This window comes from Mercenaria mercenaria, unplaced genomic scaffold (genome assembly GCF_021730395.1).
Source record: "Mercenaria mercenaria strain notata unplaced genomic scaffold, MADL_Memer_1 contig_4582, whole genome shotgun sequence".
In the NCBI taxonomy this organism is placed as follows: Eukaryota; Metazoa; Mollusca; class Bivalvia; order Venerida; family Veneridae; genus Mercenaria; species Mercenaria mercenaria.
Genome location: NW_026462823.1, coordinates 1 through 21,822, shown reverse-complemented (window position 1 = coordinate 21,822; position 21,822 = coordinate 1). Strand labels below are relative to the sequence as shown.

At 37.9% G+C, this 21,822-nt stretch overlaps 1 protein-coding gene across 1 annotated transcript; it reads left to right on the top strand.

Moving 5' to 3' along the window:
- Nucleotides 1-937: 937 nt before the first annotated feature.
- LOC128553984 (uncharacterized) lies at nt 938-21,463 on the top strand. Its single transcript, XM_053535180.1, has 5 exons — nt 938-1,051; nt 1,742-1,801; nt 9,901-9,972; nt 18,844-20,703; nt 21,308-21,463. Exons 2-5 carry the CDS (start codon nt 1,744-1,746, stop codon nt 21,406-21,408), a joined length of 2,091 nt encoding a protein of 696 aa, XP_053391155.1. The 5' UTR covers nt 938-1,051; nt 1,742-1,743; the 3' UTR covers nt 21,409-21,463.
- The last annotated feature ends 359 nt before the right edge of the window (nt 21,464-21,822 follow it).

The following is a 21,822-nucleotide window of genomic DNA, read 5'->3' as shown; positions in this document are numbered from 1 at the left end:
AAAAGTATTTTGGATTTGATGAAAGCATCAAAAATGGGATTTGCTTATTGCAGCTGTAAGAATGTTTCTGATATGATGAAGAGGGTCGTCAGTTTGGTATTCCATCATTGGCAAGAATCTTGGCCCTAAGCCTAAAAAGGTGTGCTGAAATTGAATATTCATATTCTACAAAAAATGGGAACTTGGAAAATCAAAATTTAACTGAGACCTTTCGGGAAATGTATGAATTAAAGTGGAAAAAGTGCATAGGATCAATGGCTAACTCTACACTTGAAGAGAACAGGTGTAATAATCACGGTTTCTGTCATTAGTAGAAGACGTTGTTAAGCTCAACAATTATTTAGAGGAAAATGTGATAAGGCTTTGTGTTCAAATTGAAAAGAGCCCTCTAGAATATTATGCGGACTTAGCGAAAGTTTGTCTTGCACAGATAACTCTTTTTAATAGAAACAGAAGGGGAAGATGCTCAAAGAATTACGGTAAAAGGTTTTCTAGATCTAAATCTGGAGGACTGCTGGATGACACTACAAAAAATCTTGACCGTGTTTGGGGCAGACTTTGTGCAAGTCGCATTTGAGGATTGAAATCTTTGGGAAAAGGGAAAGGAAACAAAGTACCAGTGCTGTTAACAACAAAAATGGCATCTTGTTTAAACATACTTCTCAGATACAGAGAGGCAGTAGGTATCAGTGATAAAACATTCTTATTTGCAAGGCCTTCCTGTACTGAGCATCCATACAGAGGATGTGATGTTCTGAGGGAGTTTGCTAGTCACTGAAATTTTTGAAATGCCCCTGATTGTGTAATGTCAGCCATGTGAGAAGACAGCTGACTATACTGGCTCAGATACTTAGCCTCGGGGAAACTGATCAGGATATATTGAAATAAATTTCCCGAAACATGATATCAGGGTTTACGACCAATTTAAAACCCGTCATCAGAGAGTGCATTACAGGGGGCAAAGATCTTCAAAGTACTCCATTGCCTGAACACTGGCACTATTAACAAGTACAAAGGATGTGATTTTGACGCATAGACATAGAAGATAAAGGTATTTTTGTTACATTTTTTCCCTCACTTCACATAGTGGCATACATCATTTGATTTTTAAACTTGAAACTTTTATCATTTAGAGTCACTGTACATGTTCTAGCATTATCATTTGCATTTTTTTTCTGCATTTCTTTTTTGTTCAGTGTCTTTGGTACTATCAAGTATAACTTTAAATTTAAGATATTTACATTTGCCCTATTCTTTTCCATTGAAATGTTTATTTTATGAGAATGTTCAGCTAAAGGAAAGGCGCGAAGTTACAACAGTGCTGCTTAGTGATAACAGGTTGCTGTTTAACTGATGTTTGCAATAATATAACCTTGATTACAAATGGAACGGAAATAAAATGTAAAAATAAGAAATGAAATAATTTTTTTTTAGAGTTATTGCGAAATGAATGACAGAATAGGATCGGCACATTAAACATGAATGGCTAGCATACATAGATTTGCAAATCCTATTCTGTTGTTGATTTTGCATAAATTCTGGAAAAAAAATCCCATTTCATGTCTTTAAGTATTTACTTAATATTAATGTTTTCAGCATTATCTGTTGTAACTGGCTGACACTGTTCTTGATGATACCTGGGATTTACACTTGTTTCAAGCTATCAGTACTCATTCAGTGTCATATTGAGATGTGTTGGATAACATATTTTTGTTTAAGAAGTAATTTATATTTTTTATAGAAATGTTGGCAAATGATGTTGAAACTGTAGAGTCAGAGTCGGAGGATGAGCTTAGCACAGGTATTATCAACATTTTTTGTTTCATTGTTAAAGACTGGTTAAGAGCTTTTACTTACTACTACTACTCTGACAGTCTAGATTGTCACACACAGACCACAGACTTTGTCCGTAGCATATCTTCTTCATGCATGGAGGGATGTTGATGTAACTTGGCTCAATTGTTCACCATCATGAGATGGAATGTCATGCGCAAGAACCAGATACATATGTCTAAGGTCAAGGTCACAGAGGTCGAAAGTCAAATTCAAGAATGACTTTGTCCAGGGAATATCTTCTTCCTGCATGGAGGGATTTTGATGTAACTTGGCACAATTGTTCACCATCATGAAGTGTAGTCATGCACAAGAACCAGGTCCCGAGAACCAGGTCTCTAGGTCAAGGTCACAATTAGAAGTCAAAGGATACAAGAATGAAAACTTTGTCCTGGGCATTTCTTCTTCATGCATGTGGGGATTTTGATGTAATTTTGCACAATAGTACACCATCATGAGATGGAGTGTTATGCGCAAGAACCAGGTCCCTAGATTAGAATTACTTCCCTTTGTTGTTGTTATAAATAGCTTATATGGTAACTTTTTTTAGCTCACCTGACACGAAGTGACAAGGTGAGCTATTGTGACCACTTGATGTCCGTTGTGCGTAGTGCGTCATCCATCAACAATTTCTAAAAAAATCTTCTTGAAGACCACAGGGCAGAATTACACCAAACTTCACAGGAATGATCCTTGGTTGGCCCCCTTTAAAAATTGTTCAAAGAATTGAATTCCATGCAGAACTCTGGTTCCCATGGCAAAACCCAAAAAGGGAAAAACTTTAAAAATCTTCTCGTCCAAAACACAGGGCCCAGGGCTTTGGGATCTGGTGTGTACATCATCTAGTGGTCCTCTACCAAAATTATTCAAATTATCTCGCTAGGGTCAAATATGGCCCCGCCCTGGGGGTCACATGGTTTTTAGCTCACCTGTCACAAAGTGACAAGGTGAGCTTTTGTGATCGCGCGGCGTCCGTCGTCCGTGCGTGCGTGCGTGCGTCAGTCCGTAAACTTTTGCTTGTGACCACTCTAGAGGTCACATTTTACATGGGATCTTTATGAAAGTTGGTCAGAATGTTCAGCTTGATGATATCTAGGTCAAGTTCGAAACTGGGTCACGTGCCATCAAAAACTAAGTCAGTAGGTCTAAAAATAGAAAAACCTTGTGACCTCTCTAGAGGCCATATATTTCACAAGATCTTCATGAAAATTGGTCAGAACGTTCACCTTGATGATATCTAGGTCAAGTTCGAAACTGGGTCACGTGCCATCAAAAATTAGGTCAGTAGGTCAAATAATAGAAAAACCTTGTGACCTCTCTAAAGGCCATATTTTTCATGGGATCTGTATGAAAGTTGGTCTGAATGTTCATCTTGATGATATCTAGGTCAAGTTCGAAACTGGGTCACGTGCGGTCAAAAACTAGGTCAGTAGGTCTAAAAATAGAAAAACCTTGTGACCTCTCTAGAGGCCATATATTTCATAAGATCTTCATGAAAATTGGTCAGAATGTTCACCTTGATGATATCTAGGTCAAGTTCGAATGTGGGTCACGTGCCGTCAAAAACTAGGTCAGTAGGTCAAAAAATAGAAAAACCTTGTGACCTCTCTAGAGGCCATATTTTTCATGGGATCTGTATGAAAGTTGGTCTGAATGTTCATCTTGATGATATCTAGGTCAAGTTTGAAAGTGGGTCACGTGCCATCAAAAACTAGGTCAGTAGGTCAAATAATAGAAAAACCTTGTGACCTCTCTAAAGGCCATATTTTTCATGGGATCTGTATGAAAGTTGGTCTGAATGTTCATCTTGATGATATCTAGGTCAAGTTCGAAACTGGGTCACGTGCGGTCAAAAACTAGGTCAGTAGGTCTAAAAATAGAAAAACCTTGTGACCTCTCTAGAGGCCATATATATCATGAGATCTTCATGAAAATTGGTCAGAATGTTCACCTTGATGATATCTAGGTCAAGTTTGAAAGTGGGTCACGTGCCATCAAAAACTAGGTCATGTAGGTCAAATAATAGAAAAACCTTGTGACCTCTCTAAAGGCCATATTTTTCATGGATCTGTATGAAAGTTGGTCTGAATGTTCATCTTGATGATATCTAGGTCAAGTTCGAAAGTGGGTCACATGCCGTCAAAAACTAGGTCAGTAGGTCAAATAATAGAAAAACCTTGTGACCTCTCTAAAGGCCATATTTTTCATGGGATCTGTATGAAAGTTGGTCTGAATGTTCATCTTGATGATATCTAGGTCAAGTTCGAAACTGGGTCACGTGCGGTCAAAAACTAGGTCAGTAGGTCTAAAAATAGAAAAACCTTGTGACCTCTCTAGAGGCCATATATATCATGAGATCTTCATGAAAATTGGTCAAATGTTCACCTTGATGATATCTAGGTCAAGTTTGAAAGTGGGTCACGTGCCATCAAAAACTAGGTCAGTAGGTCAAATAATAGAAAAACCTTGTGACCTCTCTAAAGGCCATATTTTTCATGGGATCTGTATGAAAGTTAGTCTGAATGTTCATCTTGATGACATCTAGGTCAAGTTCGAAAGTGGGGTCACGTACCGTCAAAAACTAGGTCAGTAGGTCAAATAATAGAAAAACCTTGTGACCTCTCTAAAGGCCATATTTTTCATGGGATCTGTATGAAAGTTGGTCTGAATGTTCATCTTGATGACATCTAGGTCAAGTTCGAAAGTGGGTCACGTACCGTCAAAAACTAGGTCAGTAGGTCAAATAATAGAAAAAACATTGTGACCTCTCTAGAGGCCATATTTTCATGGATCTATATGAAAGTTGTCTAAATGTTCATCTTGATGATATCTAGGTCAAGTTCGAAACAGGGTCATGTGCGGTCAAAAACTAGGTCAGTAGGTCTAAAAATAGAAAAACCTTGTGACCTCTCTAGAGGCCATACTTGTGAATGGATCTCCATAAAAATTGGTCAGAATGTTCATCTTGATGATATCTATGTCAAGATCGAAAGTGGGTCACGTGCCATCAAAAAGTAGGTCAGTAGGTCAAATAATGAAAAAACGTTGTGACCTCTCTAGAGGCCATATTTTTCATGGGATCTGTATGAAAGTTGGTCTGAATGTTTATCTTGATGATATATAGGTCAAGTTTGAAACTGGGTCAACTGCGATCAAAAACTAGGTCAGTAGGTCTCGAAATAGAAAAACCTTGTGACCTCTCTAGAGGCCATACCCTTGAATGGATCTTCATGAAAATTGGTCAGAATGTTCACCTTGATGATATCTAGGTCAAGTTTGAAACTGGGTCACGTGCCATAAAAAACTAGGTCAGTAGGTCAAATAATAAAAAAACCTTGTGACCTCTCTAGAGGCCATACCTTTCATGGGATCTGTATGAAAGTTGGTCTGAATGTTCATCTTGATGATATCTAGGTCAGGTTTGAAACTGGGTCAACTGCGGTCAAAGTAGGTCAGTAGGTCTAAAATTAGAAAAATCTTTTGACCTCTCTAGAGGCCATATTTTTCAATGGATCTTCATGAAAATTGATCTGAATGTTCACCTTGGTGATATCTAGGTCAGTTTCGAAACTGGGTCACGTGCGGTCAAAAACTAGGCCAGTAGGTATAAAAATAGAAAAGCCTTGTGACCTCTCTAGAGGCCATATTTTTCATGAGATCTTCATGAAAATTAGTGATAATGTTCACCTTGATATCTAGGTAAAGTTCAAAACAGGGTCACGTACCTTTGAAAACTAGGTCAATAGGTCAAATAAGAGAAAAACCTTGTGACCTCTCTAGAGACCATATTTTTCAATGGATCTTCATGAAAATTGGTCAGAATTTTTATCTTGATAATATCTAGGGCAGGTTCAAAACTGGGTCACATGAGCTCAAAAACTAGGTCACTATGTCAAATAATAGAAAAAACGACGTCATACTCAAAACTGGGTCATGTGGGAAGAGGTGAGCGATTCAGGACCATCATGGTCCTCTTGTTATTGTCGAGCCAGCTTGCGGATGCGAAGACATAGTTGTCCAAATGGCTGTTCGGTGTATGTGCGTGCGTGCGTCTGTCCAGATTTGTTTGTCCGGCCGGACCATAACTTTGACATGCATGGAGCAATCTTGTTTATATTCGGCATGAATGTTAACCTCAGTGAGACGGAGTGTCGTGCGCAAACACCAGGTTCCTATCTCAGAGGTCAAGGTCACACTTACAGGCCAAATGTCAAATTCAAAAATGACTTTGTCCGGAGCATTTCTTCTTCAGGCATGGAGGGATTTTGATGTAACTTGGCACAATTGTTCACCATCATGAGACGGAGTGTCGTGCGCAAGAACCAGGTCCCTAGGTCTAAGATCAAGGTCACACTTAGAGGTCAAAAGTCAGATACAAGAATGAGTTTGTCTGGAGCATTTCTTTTTGATGCATAGAGGGATTTTGATGTAACTTGGCACAATTGGTCATCATCATGAGATGGGAGTGTCATGCGCAAGATCCTAGAATTACTTCCCTTTGTTGTTACTATAAATATCTTATATTTGTAACTTTTTTATTACTGGTCGTAGGGAAAAATCAAGACCATTTTTCTGTAGTACAACATGCATGTTACATCCAATTTTCAGGTGAATTTTGACCTATCTCTACTGATGAGGATTTTTATATGGACTTAGAATTTTTTATTTTTTTTAGATTTACATCCCTTAGTTGTTACTTTACATAACTTATATTGTAACTTTTTGCAATCTCTTTTTTATTTGGCATAAATGTTTGCCTCAGTGAGACAGGGAGTGTCATGTGCAACTCCCAGTCCTTTTGACAGCTGGCGGGCTAGACATGTTGCCCGTGGGCATCTAGTATAGACATATAAAGAAAACTTTGAAAATCTTCTTGTACAAAACCACATGGCCTAGGGCTTTGATATTTGGTATGTAGCATCATCTAGTGGTCCTCTACCAAGAGTGTTCAAATTATCCCCCTAGGGTGAACTATGTCCCCCCCCTCCCCCCCGGGGGTCCCAAGTTTTACATAGACTTATAAAAAAAGTTTAAAAATCTTCTTGTCTGAAACCACAACACTTAGACCTTTGATATTTGGTTTGTAGCATTGTCTTATGATCCTCAACCGAAATTGTTCAAATTGTACACCTTGGGTGAAAAGAGGCCATACGGCCTAGGCTTTTGATATTTGGTATGATGCATTGTCAAGTAGTCCTCTACTAAAACTGTTCAAATAATGCCCCTGGGGTTAAAAGAGGCCCCGCCCTGGGGTCTTTTAGTTAATATGTGAGTTATATAGGAAAAATACTTAAAAAATCATCTGATCCTATTTCCAAGACTGTTTAATTATAATTACCTGATGACCCCAAGTAATATGATGTCACTTGACTGTGACCTTGACCTATTGACCTACTTTCTTGTTTTTAGCTCACCTGTCAAAAAGTGACAAGGTGAGCTTTTGTGATCGTGCGGTGTCCGTCGTCCGTCCGTCCATCCGTGCGTGCGTCCGTCCGTAAACTTTTGCTTGTGACCACTCTAGAGGTCACATTTTTCATGGGATCTTTATGAAAATTGGTCAGAATGTTCACCTTGATGATATCTAGGTCAAGTTCGAAACTGGGTCACGTGCCGTCAAAAACTAGGTCAGTAGGTCTAAAAATAGAAAAACCTTGTGACCTCTCTAGAGGCCATATATTTCACAAGATCTTCATGAAAATTGGTCAGAATGTTCACCTTGAAGATATCTAGGTCAAGTTCGAAACTGGGTCATGTGGGGTCAAAAACTAGGTCAATGGTCTAAAAATAGAAAAACTTTTTGACCTCTCTAGAGGCCATATTTTTCATGAGATCTTCATGAATATTGGTCAGAATGTTCACCTTGATGATATCTAGGTCAAGTTCGAAACTGGGTCACGTGGGGTCAAAAACTAGGTCAGTAGGTCTAAAAATAGAAAAACCTTGTGATCTCTCTAGAGGCCATATTTTTCATGAGATCTTCATGAATATTGGTCAGAATGTTCACCTTGATGATATCTAGGTCAAGTTCGAAACTGGGTCACCTGGGGTCAAAAACTAGGTCATTAGGTCTAAAAATAGAAAAACCTTGTGAGCTCTCTAGAGGCCATATTTCTCAATGGATCTTCATGAAAATTGGTCAGAATGTTCAGCTTGATGATATCTAGGTCAAGTTCGAAACTGGGTCACGTGGGGTTAAAAACTAGGTCAGTAGATCTAAAAATAGAAAAACCTTGTGACCTCTCTAGAGGCCATATTTTTCATGAGATCTTCATGAATATTGGTCAGAATGTTCAGCTTGATGATATCTAGGTCAGGTTCGAAACTGGGTCACGTGCGGTCAAAAACTAGGTCAGTAGGTCTAAAAATAGAAAAACCTTGTGACCTCTGTAGAGGCCATATTTCTCAATGGATCTTCATGAAAATTGGTCAGAATGTTCACCTTGATGATATCTAGGTCAAGTTCGAAACTGGGTCATGTGCGGTCAAAAACTAGGTCAGTAGGTCTAAAAATAGAAAAACCTTGTGACCTCTCTAGAGGCCATATTTTTCAATGGATCTTCATGAAAATTGGTCAGAATGTTTACCTTGATGATATCTAGATCAATTTCAAAATTGGGTCACGTGGGGTTAAAAACTAGGTCAGTAGATCTAAAAGTAGAAAAACCTTGTGACCTCTCTAGAGGCCATATTTTTCATGAGATCTTCATGAATATTGGTCAGAAGGTTCACCTTGATGATATCTAGGTCAGGTTCGAAACTGGGTCACGTTGGGTCAAAAACTAGGTCATTAGGTCTAAAAATAGAAAAACCTTGTGACCTCTCTAGAGGCCATATTTCTCTATGGATCTTCATGAAAATTGGTGAGAATGTTCAGCTTGATGATATCTAGGTCAGGTTCGTAACTGGGTCATGTGCCATCAAAAACTAGGTCAGTAGGTCGAAAAATAGAAAAACCTTGTGACCTCTCTAGAGGCCATATTTTTCAAGAGATCTTCATGAAAATTGGTGAGAATGTTCACCTTGATGATATCTATGTCAATTTTAAAAGTGGGTCACGTGCCTTCAAAAACTAGGTCATTAGGTCAAATAATAGAAAAACCTTGTGACCTCTCTAGAGGCCATATTTTTCAATGGATCTTCATGAAAATTGGTCAGAATTTTTTATCTTGATGATATCTAGGTCACATGTGCTCAAAAACTAGGTCACTTTGTCAAATAATAGAAATAACGACGTCATACTCAGTTCAACACTGGGTCATGTTGGGATAGGTGAGCGATTCAGGACCATCATGGTCCTCTTGTTTAAGATACAGCCTTGAAGTTTTGATGACATACATAATTTTGCACACAAATCGCAAAACTGAATTTCATTGACCATGAATGTGACCTACTGACTTTCTTAATATTTTATCATCAGTTTGACATTTGAAACATGCAGCTCATATTACTCAGGTGAGCGATCCAGGGTCATCATGACCCTCTTGATTAAATTTCTGGTCATAGGGAAAAATGGAGACCACTCTTCTGTAGTACAACATGCATGTTATATCCAATTTTGAGGTGTATTTTGACCTATCAGTATCTAGTGAGGATTTTTGTGTAGACTAAGAAATTAAAAAAAAAAAAAAAAAAAAAATCTTAAGATAAGTCTTCCCTTACTTGTTACTATAAATAACTTATAATGTAACTTTTATAATTAATCATAGAGAAAACCAAGACCACTTTTCTGTGGTACAACATAGATGTAACTTTCAAGTTTTACTAGGTGTATTTAAAGTTATCTCTACCTGGTAAGGATTGTTAATCTTTTTTTGTGGACTTAAAAAACAAAAGAATTACAATAATTACTACACAGCCACAGAATTAAAATTCCATTTGCAAATACAGGTGCTAGTGTATATTTGCTGTGATGGGCATATATTGTGACATTCTGGAATTCTTGTTACATATCAAGCAATATGTGCTTCAGTTTTGCACTTGGTTTGTTGTTGTTTTTGTCATTAAAACATAGCATTATGCACCATCTATAGCTCTTGGTGAAGAAATAAGTTAATATACTTTTTGTAGAAAATTTGGAAGAAGATGATGAAAGTGAAATTGACTTTGGTGAGTCAGCATCTGAGGATGAACTTATCACAGGTATTATTGACATTTCTGTTTCATTGTAAAACACTAAGTTAATAGCTTTTTTCGATGGTTAATGGTTATTGAGCTTCATATTGTAATTGTTTGGGTAGTAACAGATCTATCAATACTAAATCTGTGAAGAGCAGTTGTGTCAGTATCACTTTCCAATAGAAAATATAGTACTGCCTTCTGTACAGTTCTCAGACAACTAATTTTTAATGGAACAATATGAATTACATAACAGTTGGTGGGAGAATCAAAGTACATCCTTGACCTTAGTTTTGGAATTGGAATGACATTGACCCTAATATTTCATATAGTAATGTACTGGAAAATAATTTTTTAATGTTATTTAGAACTAATATTTTTGAAATATCTGGGAAAAGACTTCGTGCCCTAAACCACACCTAAATAAAAAAATAACAGTATCCTAAAGTTGGATTTATATCAAAATCAGCAAAGAGGTGAAAAATGGTTCAGAGAGTTTCCTCGCTTGGCACTCTGCATTAATAGGATAGGTCCAGGACTGGTCAGCCCAGTGTCAGTATAATTGTCTGGGTCGAGTACAAATCTACGACATTAAATTTCAGTGAGGCAGCACTATATATTTGGGCATTGTGCTCACTGCTGCAAGTAGGCGATGTTGTTTATATGACTGAAACATTGTTGAAAAAGATGCTAAACCGACACACATTAGTCCATTTTACGGATGCTGGGCTTTAGAAGAAATTGCCATACACCACTTCTTTAGATGATCTTTTTTAGCTCACCTGTCACAAAGTGACAAGGTGAGCTTTTGTGATCGCGTGGCGTCCGTCGTCCGTGCGTTCGTCCGTAAACTTTGGCTTGTGACCACTCTAGAGGTCACATTTTTCATGGGATCTTTATGGAAGTTGGTCAGAATGTTCATCTTGATGATATCTAGTTCAAGTTCGAAACTGGGTCACGTGCGGTCCAAAACTAGGTCAGTAGGTCTAAAAATAGAAAAACCTTGTGACCTCTCTAAAGGCCATACTTTTCAATGGATCTTCATGAAAATTAGTCAGAATGTTCACCTTGATGATATCTAGGTCAAATTCGAAACTGGGTCATGTGCCTTCAAAAACTAGGTCAGTAGGTCAAATAATAGAAAAACCTTGTGACCTCTCTAGAGGCCATATTTTTCATGGGATCTGTATGAAAGTTGGTTTGAATGTTCATCTTAATGATATCTAGGTCAAGTTTGAAACTGGGTCAACTGCTGTCAAAAACTAGGTCAGTAGGTCTAAAAATAGAAAAACCTTGTGACCTCTCTAGAGGCCATACTTTTCAATGGATCTTCATGAAAATTAGTCAGCATGTTAACCTTGATGATATCTAGGTCAAGTTCGAAACTGGGTCACGTGCCTTCTTTAGATGATCTTTTTTAGCTCACCTGTCACAAAGTGACAAGGTGAGCTTTTGTGATCGCGTGGCGTCCGTCGTCCGTGCGTTCGTCCGTAAACTTTGGCTTGTGACCACTCTAGAGGTCACATTTTTCATGGGATCTTTATTGGTCAGAATGTTCATCTTGATGATATCTAGTTCAAGTTCGAAACTGGGTCACGTGCGGTCCAAAACTAGGTCAGTTGGTCTAAAAATAGAAAAACCTTGTGACCTCTCTAAAGGCCATACTTTTCAATGGATCTTCATGAAAATTAGTCAGAATGTTCACCTTGATGATATCTAGGTCAAATTCGAAACTGGGTCATGTGCCTTCAAAAACTAGGTCAGTAGGTCAAATAATAGAAAAACCTTGTGACCTCTCTAGAGGCCATATTTTTCATGGGATCTGTATGAAAGTTGGTTTGAATGTTCATCTTAATGATATCTAGGTCAAGTTTGAAACTGGGTCAACTGCTGTCAAAAACTAGGTCAGTAGGTCTAAAAATAGAAAAACCTTGTGACCTCTCTAGAGGCCATACTTTTCAATGGATCTTCATGAAAATTAGTCAGCATGTTAACCTTGATGATATCTAGGTCAAGTTCGAAACTGGGTCACGTGCCTTCTTTAGATGATCTTTTTTAGCTCACCTGTCACAAAGTGACAAGGTGAGCTTTTGTGATCGCGTGGCGTCCGTCGTCCGTGCGTTCGTCCGTAAACTTTGGCTTGTGACCACTCTAGAGGTCACATTTTTCATGGGATCTTTATTGGTCAGAATGTTCATCTTGATGATATCTAGTTCAAGTTCGAAACTGGGTCACGTGCGGTCCAAAACTAGGTCAGTTGGTCTAAAAATAGAAAAACCTTGTGACCTCTCTAGAGGCCATACTTTTCAATGGATCTTCATGAAAATTGGTCAGAATGTTCACCTTGAAGATATCTAGGTCAGGTTTGATACTGGGTCATGTGCCATCAAAAACTAGGTCAGTAGGTCAGATAATAAAAAAACCTTGTGACCCCTCTAGAGACCATGTTTTTCATGATATCTGTGTGAAAGTTGGTCTGAATGTTCATCTTGATGATATCTAGGTCAAGTTTGAAACTGGGTCATCTGCGTTTAAAAACTAGGTCAGTAGGTTTAAAAATAGAAAAACATTTTGATCACTCTAGAGGCCATATTTTTCAATGGATCTTCATTAAAATTGGTCTAAATGTTGACCTTGATGATATCTAGATAAAGTTTGAAACTGGGTCACGTGTGGTCAAAACTAGGTCAGTAGGTATAAAAATAGAAATACCTTGTGACCTCTCTAGAAGCCATACTCTTCATGAGATCTTCATGAAAATTGGTGAGAATGTTCACCTTGATGATATCTAGGTCAAGTTCAAAACTGGGTCATTAGGTCAAATAATAGAAAAACCTTGTGACCTCTCTAGAGGGCATATTTTTCAATGGATCTTCATGAAAATTGGGTGATGTGAGGACAGGTGAGCGATTCAGGACCATCATGGTCCTCTTGTTGTTCAGTTTAGAGCATGTGAATTTGTGCGCCTAAGATCCCTTGACTAGGAAAAAAAATCAATTTGTGCCCCATGTATCTAAAAATGTTCCTTACCTACAGTCATAAACGTTAGAAGATTGTTTTATAGCATGTGAAGGTGTACACATGATGTTCTCTTTTGGATTTCACTCAGCTAGGCCAGAGTTATGGTCCTTGACTTAATGAAAATTACACATAAAGTTCTTAAAAAATATATCGCCTAAAGTCACGAGACCATGTTCAGTGACATGATTTGGGAGCACCTGTGCCTTAAATGGGAAACAAACTAAGAGAAGAAAAAATTGACCAGTTTTTAGAAAAAAGCAATGGCTATATTTTGTCCTTTTTGTACACAGAACGGGGAGTGGTGGGGGTGGGAGGACTAACAGTGGAGAAAAATCAACTATTTTTTTCTCTCTTTTTTTTTTAAAGCTCACCTGAGCACAAAGTGCTTAGGGTAAGCTATTGTGACTACCCATCATCTGGCTTCCGTCAATCTGTCGTATGTCTGTCCGTCCACACTTTCATTTAAACAACATCTCCTTAACCACTGGACCAATTTTGATGAAACTTCACAGAGATGTTCCTTGGATGATCTTCATTAAAAATTGTTCAAAGAATTGAATTCCACACAGAACTCTGGTTTACATGGCAACCGAAAGTAAAAACTTTAAAAAATGTTCTTGTCTAAAACTTCATTCCTCGGGCAGGGCATATGTTCTCCATGACAATTTGATAAACGACATTGTGTTTGAAATCATTAGTCCTCCGCCTCTGATTCAAGTGGGGGAAGTTGGCAGTTACTTGCGGAGAACAGGTTTGTACTGGTACAAAAACCAGGAACACTGGTTAGGTTAACTGCCCGCCATTACATGACTAAAATACTGTTGAAAAATGGCGTACAACCATTAGGCATTTGATATTTGGTATGTAGCATTGCCTAGTGGTCCTCTACCAAGATTGTTCAAACTGTTACACTTGGATGAAAAGAGGACCTGCCCCCCGGGGCTTCGAAGTTTTACATAGACTTATATAGAAAAAAACTTTATCAATCTTCTTGTCTGAAACTGCAAGACCTAGGCCTTTGATATTTGGTGTGTTGCATTGCTTTGTGATCCTCTACCAAGATTGTTCCAAATTATTACACTGGGGTGAAAAGAGGCAACGCCCAGGGGTTACAAGTTTTACATAGACTTATATACAGGAAAAAACTTTAAAAAATTTCTTGTCTGAAAGTGCAAGGCCTAAGCCATTCATATTCAGTATGTAGCAGTGCTTTGTGGTTTTCTAACAAGATTGTTCAAATAATGTCCCAAGGGTGAAAAGAGACCCTGCCTCGGGGGGTCACTCATTTAGTAAAAAATTCAAAAATTATCTGACCATACTTCCTAGACAGTGTAATAATAATTACCTGATGACCCCCCAAGTAATTAGGGGTCATTTGACTTTGACCATGACCTACTGATCTACTTTTTTTAGCTTGACTATTCGAAGTTTAGCTATTCTACTCACCCTGGCTTCAGTGTCGGCGTCACACCTTGGTTAAAGTTTTGCATGCAAGTACATACAGCTATCATTTAAAGACATATAGCTATGAAACTTGTTTTTAGCTCACCTGTCACATAGTGACAAGGTGAGCTTTTGTGATCAAGCAGCGTCCGTCGTCCGTTGTCCGTGCGTCCGTCCGTCCGTAAACTTTTGCTTGTGACCACTCTAGAGGTCACATTTTTTGTGGGATCTTTATGAAAGTTGGTCAGAATGTTCATCTTGATGATATCTAGGTCAAGTTCGAAAGTGGGTCACGTGCCTTCAAAAACTAGGTCAGTAGGTCTAAACATAGAAAAACCTTGTGACCTCTCTAGAGGCCATATATTTCATGAGATCTTCATGAAAATTGGTCAGAATGTTCACCTTGATGATATTAAGTTCAAGTTTGAAAGTGGGTCACGTGCCATCAAAAACTAGGTCAGTAGGTCAAATAATAGAAAAACCTTGTGACCTCTCTAGAGGCCATATATTTCAAAAAATCTTCATGAAAATTGGTCAGAATGTTCATCTTGATGATATCTAGGTCAAGTTCGAAACTGGGTCACGTGCCATCAAAAACTAGGTCAATAGGTCTAAAAATAGAAAAACCTTGTGACCTCTCTAGAGGTCATATATTACACAAGATCTTCATGAAAATTGGTCAGAACGTTCACCTTGATGATATCTAGATCAAGTTCGAAACTGGGTCACGTGCCTTCAAAAACTAGGTCAGTAGATCTAAAAATAGAAAAACCTTGTGACCTCTCTAGAGGCCATATATTTCATGAGATCTTCATGAAAATTGGTCAGAATGTTCACCTTGATGATATTAAGTTCAAGTTTGAAAGTGGGTCACGTGCCGTCAAAAACTAGGTCAGTAGGTCAAATAATAGAAAAACCTTGTGACCTCTCTAGAGGCCATTTTTTCATTGGATCTGTATGAAAATTGGTGAGAATGTTCATCTTGATGATATCTAGATCAAGTTCGAAAGTGGGTCACGTGCCATCAAAAACTAGGTCAGTAGGTCAAATAATAGAAAAACCTTGTGACCTCTCTAAAGGCCATATTTTTCATGGGATCTGTATGAAAGTTGGTCTGAATGTTCATCTTGATGATATCTAGGCCAAGTTCGAAACAGGGTCATGTGCGGTCAAAAACTAGGTCAGTAGATCTAAAAGTAGAAAAACCTTGTGACCTCTCTAGAGGCCATACTTATGAATGGATCTCCATAAATATTGGTCAGAATGTTCATCTTGATGATATCTAGGTCAAGTTCGAAAGTGGGTCATGTGCCATCAAAAAGTAGGTCAGTAGGTCAAATAATGAAAAAAGGTTGTGACCTCTCCAGAGGCCATATTTTTCATGGGATCTGTATGAAAGTTGGTCTGAATGTTAATCTTGATGATATATAGGTCAAGTTTGAAACTGGGTCAACTGCGATCAAAAACTAGGTCAGTAGGTCTTGAAATAGAAAAACCTTGTGACCTCTCTAGAGGCCATACCCTTGGATGGATCTTCATGAAAATTGGTCAGAGTGTTCACCTTGATGATATCTAGGTCAGATTTGAAACTGGGTCACGTGCCTTAAAAAACTAGGTCAGTAGGTCAAATAAAAAAACCTTGTGACCTCTCTAGAGGCCATACTTTTCATGGGATCTGTATGAAAGTTGGTCTGAATGTTCATCTTGATGATATCTAGGTCAAGTTTGAAACTGGGTCAACTGCGGTCAAAAACTAGGTCAGTAGGTCTAAAATTATTAAAATCTTTTGACCTCTCTAGAGGCCATATTTTTCAATGGATCTTCATGAAAATTGATCTGAATGTTCACCTTGATGATATCTAGGTCAGTTTCAAAACTGGGTCACGTGCGATCAAAAACTAGGCCAGTAGATATAAAAATAGAAAAACCTTGTGACCTCTCTAGAGGCCACATGTTTCATGAGATCTTCATGAAAATTAGTGAGAATGTTCACCTTGATGATATCTAGATAAAGTTCAAAACAGGGTCACGTACCTTCGAAAACTAGGTCAATAGGTCAAATAATAGAAAAACCTTGTGACCTCTCTAGAGACAATATTTTTCAATGGATCTTCATGAAAATTGGTCAGAATTTTTATCTTGATAATATCTAGGTCAAATTCAAAACTGGGTCACATGAGCTCAAAAACTAGGCCACTATGTCAAATAATAGAAAAAACGACGTCATACTCAAAACTGGGTCATGTGGGAAGAGGTGAGCGATTCAGGACCATCATGGTCCTCTTGTTTCTTTTCCTAGGTCAATAACCAACCTCACAGGGTCAAATTCCATAACTCTGACATGTATTTTGAGCAAATTATGCCCCCTTTTCGACTTAGAAAATCCTGGTTAAAGTTAACATGCAAATTACTATCTCCAAAACTCCTGCAGATATTGAATTGAAACTTCTTATGTGTCTTTTTGGTTATAAAACAAGCTGATAGCATCAAGGCCCATAACTCTGAGTCAGAAATTGTCTTGCCCAAAATACATGTCAGAGTTATGGGACTTGATTCAGTGAAGTTGGTAATAGATCTAGAAAAAGGGGCCATAATTTGGCTAAAATACAGGTCTTTTGGCCAAATTATTCCCCCTGTTGGACTCAGAAAATCCTGGTTAAAGTTTTGTGTGCAAGTACACACAGCTATTACTTAAAGGCATTATATATTTGAAACCTATTTTTTATTTTCCTAGATCAATAACCAACCTCTCTGGGTCAAGACCCATAAATCTGAAATGTACATTTGGCAAATTATGCCCCCTTTATGACTTCTGAATTCTGGTTAAAGTTTTGAGTGCAAGTCACATCTGCAGAACAAATGCAGATATTAAATTGAAACTTCACATATGCAGATACTGGATTGAAACTCTATAGATATTTCAACATTTAGGGTAACATTTTCCTGCTTCTGGGACAATAATTCGAATAGTCAAGCATTTGCTGTCTTACGGCCAGCTCTTGTTTGTTTTTTAGCTCGACTATTCGAAGTATAGTCTAGCTCTTCCACTTACCTTAGCGTCGGCGATGGCGTCTCACCTTGGTTAAAGTTTTGCATACAAGTACATATGGCTATCATTTAAAGGCATATAGCTTTGAAACTTATTTTTTTCTTTTTCTAGGTCAATCACTAACCTCACTGGGTCAAATCCCATATCTCTGAAATGAATTTGGCCAAATTATGCACCCTTTTGGACTAAGAAAATCCTGGTTAAAGTTTTACATGCAAGTTACTGTTTCCAAAATAAATGCAGATACTGAAATGAATTTTTGGCCAAATTATGCACCCTTTTGGACTAAGAAAATCCTGGTTAAAGTTTTATATGCAAGTTACTGTCTCGGGGTTATGAAACTAGTTGATTGCATCAAGACCAATAACTCTGACATGCAATTTGGCCAAATTATGCCCCCTTTTGGACTTTGAAAATCCTGGTTAAAGTTGTGTGCAAGTACATACAGCTATCATTTAAAGGCATATAGCTTTGAAACATTTATTTTCTTTTTCTAGGGCAATTATCAACCTCACTAGGTCAAGTCCCATAACTGACATGTATTTTGGCCAAATTATGCTACCTTTTGGACTAAGAAAATCCTGGTTAAAGTTTTACATGCAAGTTACTATTTCCAAAATAAATGCAGATACTGAATCGAAACTTCACATGTGTCTTTGGGGCTATGAAACTAGTTGATTGTATCGAGTCCAATAACTCTGACATGCATTTTTGCCAAATTATACCCCTTTTGGACTTAAGAAAGTTCTGGTTAAAGTTTTGTGTGAAAGTTACTATCTGCTAAACAAATGCAGATATAAAATTAAAACTTCACATATGTCTACAAGATTTTAAAACTAGTTGATTGCATCAAGTAAGTCAACTTTGTATTGCATGGCAATAATTCATTCACTTGTTTGGTAAAGATCCTTTAGATTAGAAAAAGGACTTAGCCTGCCCGCTTAGCTGAGTAGGTCCAATGTGTACAGATCGCGGGGTCGTGAGTTCGATCCTTGGGCGGGGTGTATTTTCTCAGTGACTATTTGATAAATGTCATTGTGTCTGAAATCATTAGTCCTCCACCTCTGCTTCATGTGGAGAACAGGTTTGTACTGGTACAGAATCCAGGAAAACTGGTTTGGTTAACTGCCCGCCGTTACATGACTAAAAAACTGTTGAAAAACGGCGTTTAACCCAAAACAAACAAACAAAAAGGACTTGCCTCAGAGTTACTTCACAAAAAGCATTTACCCTGGCAACATTTCATTCATCTTGCTTTTTCCACAAGGTCAATAACACTTGATATTTAAACAGAAAGATCTAAGAAAATGATAATGTATGCCGGTTGCTTGTAGAATTTGCAATACACTCATTGTTTCTTCCATTTTGTTGTGTTATTTTAGATTGTGACATTGATGATAGTGATGCAGACCCGGACTTCAAAATATCAATGAGTGATGTTGATTCTGATGATGACACAGGATTTACAGGCAACAGACCTAATGAGGACATGGTATCAACATCAGAAAGAGGCAATAATGATAGAGCTATTGATCCACAGCTCTGTACAGACAATTTAGTGACAGTTCAGTCTTCAGTAAAGAATGCAAAAGGCAATCTGAATAACAAAAGACATGCTTGTCTCTATTGTAGAAAACTCATGCCCAATATTGCCAGACATTTGACAAACAAACATTCAAATGAGCATGAAGTTGCTATTATATTGATGTTGCCATTAAGAAGTAAAGAACGTAAATCTGCTTGGCAGGAACTTGTAAACAAAGGGGACTTTTCTCACAATTATCAAGTCATTGACAAAGGTCATGGAACACTTATTCCAAAGTATAGATCGAGGACTAACGTGGATGATATACGAAGCCTATTACCATGCCATTCTTGCAGAGGGTTCTACAAGAAAACAGATTTGTGGAAACATCAAAAAATCTGTTGTGTACAGAAACCAACATTTTTAAATTCAAAACATGTCAGAGCAGGAAAACTATTAATGCCACATAAACAAGCATCAAAAGAGCTCTTTGAGAATGTGATAGTTGATATGAATGATGATGAAGTAAAGCGGACAGTTGAATCAGATGATTTTATTTTGCATCATGGGAACATTCTGTATGAGGAAAAGGGACATGAAGGTTACATCTCTAGCAAACTTAGAGAACTTGGTAGGCTTCTACTTTCAGCTAAAAATATGGACGCTGACATAAAAAGTATTTTGGATTTGATGAAAGCCTCAAAATGGGATTTGCTTATTGCAGCGATTAAGAATGTTGCTGAATATGATGAAGAGAGTTGTCAATTTGGTATTCCATCATTGGTAAGAAATCTTGGTCTAAGCTTGAAAAGGTGTGCTGAAATTGAATATTCTGATGCCACAAAAAACAGGAACTTTAAAAAACGTAATTTGATAGAAACATTCCTGGAAACATATGAATTAAAGTGGAAAAAATGCATAGGATCGACAGCTAACCCGGCTCTGGAGGAGAAAAAGTGTAACAAGCCACAGCTTGTGCAATTAGTAGAAGATGTTATTAAGCTCAACAAGCATTTAGAGGAAAACGTGAAAAGGCTTTGTATTCAAGTTGAAAAGAACCCAATGGAATATTATGCTGACTTTGTAAAAATCTGTTTTGCACAGGTCATCCTTTTCAATAGAAAAAGAAGTGAAGCAGCTGAAAGAATTACTGTGAAAGATATTTTAGCTGTTAAATCTGGAGGACTAGTGGATGACACTATAAAAAAATCATTGACTTTGTTTGAACAGAAACTGAGCAAGTCACATTCGAGAGTTGAAATTAAAGGGGAAAAAGGAGCCAGAATGCCAATCCTGTTAACAGCAAAAATGGCTTTTTGCTTAAATAAGCTTCTCAAGTATAGAGATGCAGCAGGTGTCGATGATAAAACATTCCTGTTTGCAAGGCCAGGCTCTGCTGAGCAGCCATACAGAGGATGTGATGTGCTGAGGGAGTTTGCCAGTGACTGTAATTTGAAGCATCCTGAATGTATAACATCAACAAAAGCGAGAAAACAGCTTGCAACACTGACTCAAATTCTTAACCTCGGGGAAAATTATCAAGATGTTTTGGAATCTTTCAAGGAACATGATATCATTGTTCATGGACAATTTATCCAGTCACCAGGGAGTACATTACATGTGGCAAAGACCTTCAACTTACTCAATTGCCTTAACAGTGGCACAATTAACAAGTACAAAGGGTGCGATTTTGATGACCTAGATGTAGACCTTCAAGGTATTTCTTTTAGATTTTCTCTGGCATATTTTAAACTTTAAAGTAATTGAGCTGCACGATGAGAAAATCAGCACAGTGCAAATGCGACCAGCATGGATCCAGACCAGCCTGCACATCTGCGCAGTCTGGTCAGGATCCATGCTGTTAGCTAACGGTTTCTCAGATTGCAATAGGCTTTGAAAGTGAACAGCATGGATCCTGACCAGACTGCATGGATGCGCAGACAGGTCTGAATCCATGTTGGTCGCATATGCACTGTGCTGATTTTCTCATGATGCGGCTCAGTTACTTTAAGGAAATTATCAGACTGACTGACAGTAGAATTGCGCTTTCTGATTTTAATGTCTGAAGTAGAATATAGTAATTAGTAAAAGATATTTCAATACATCTGGAATTTAACAGTTTTATATACCTCATGAGTCAGAGGTGGACTACGAATGACTTCAGACACAACATCCTTTATTAAATCATCACTGAGAACATACCCCTTGCTCGATTATCGATTCCTTACAACCCCGCAATCTGTAGATCTACACTCTTGAGCTAAGCAGGTTGGCTGCAGCATTTGGTACACTCTTCAACTCTTTGTGTATTTATTTTTTAGAAATTTTGGAGGAGGATGATGATGAAAGAGATATTGAAAGTGATAAGTCAGAGTCAGAGGATGAGCTTACCACAGGTAATATTGACTCCTTTGCTGATTGATGGTCTGGTGTTCATTTTCTGTTGTCCATTGCCCATAGTCAGCATTTTTACTTAAACATTTTCTACCCTCAAAACCACTGGTCAGACTTACCGGTACACCTTTGGTCAGTAACATCTTGGCATAGACCTCTATCAAATTTTATTCAGATTGTTTAGCTTGGATCATTTAGGAAGTCACTCAAGATTAAAATAGAAAAAGAAACATTTAAATAGGTTCTTCATTTTAACCACTTGATGGGTCTTGATTACGAAATTATGCCTCTGTTTTCAGCTAAGGAATTTTTGTCATTTTTAAGCTCACCTGTCACGAAGTGACAAGGTGAGCTTTTGTGATCGCGCAGTGTCCGTCGTCCGTCTGTCCGTCCGTGCGTAAACTTTTCCTTGTGACATCTCTAGAGGTCACATTTTTCATGG

Bases quoted from the DNA above. Each gene is read 5' to 3' on its own strand.
- LOC128553984 (XM_053535180.1), top strand. From the start codon at position 1,744: ATGTTGGCAAATGATGTTGAAACTGTAGAGTCAGAGTCGGAGGATGAG. The intron at 1,802-9,900 runs GTATTATCAACA...TACTTTTTGTAG, and splicing joins GGAGGATGAGCTTAGCACAG to AAAATTTGGAAGAAGATGAT. The intron at 20,704-21,307 runs GTATTTCTTTTA...TTTATTTTTTAG, and splicing joins CCTAGATGTAGACCTTCAAG to AAATTTTGGAGGAGGATGAT.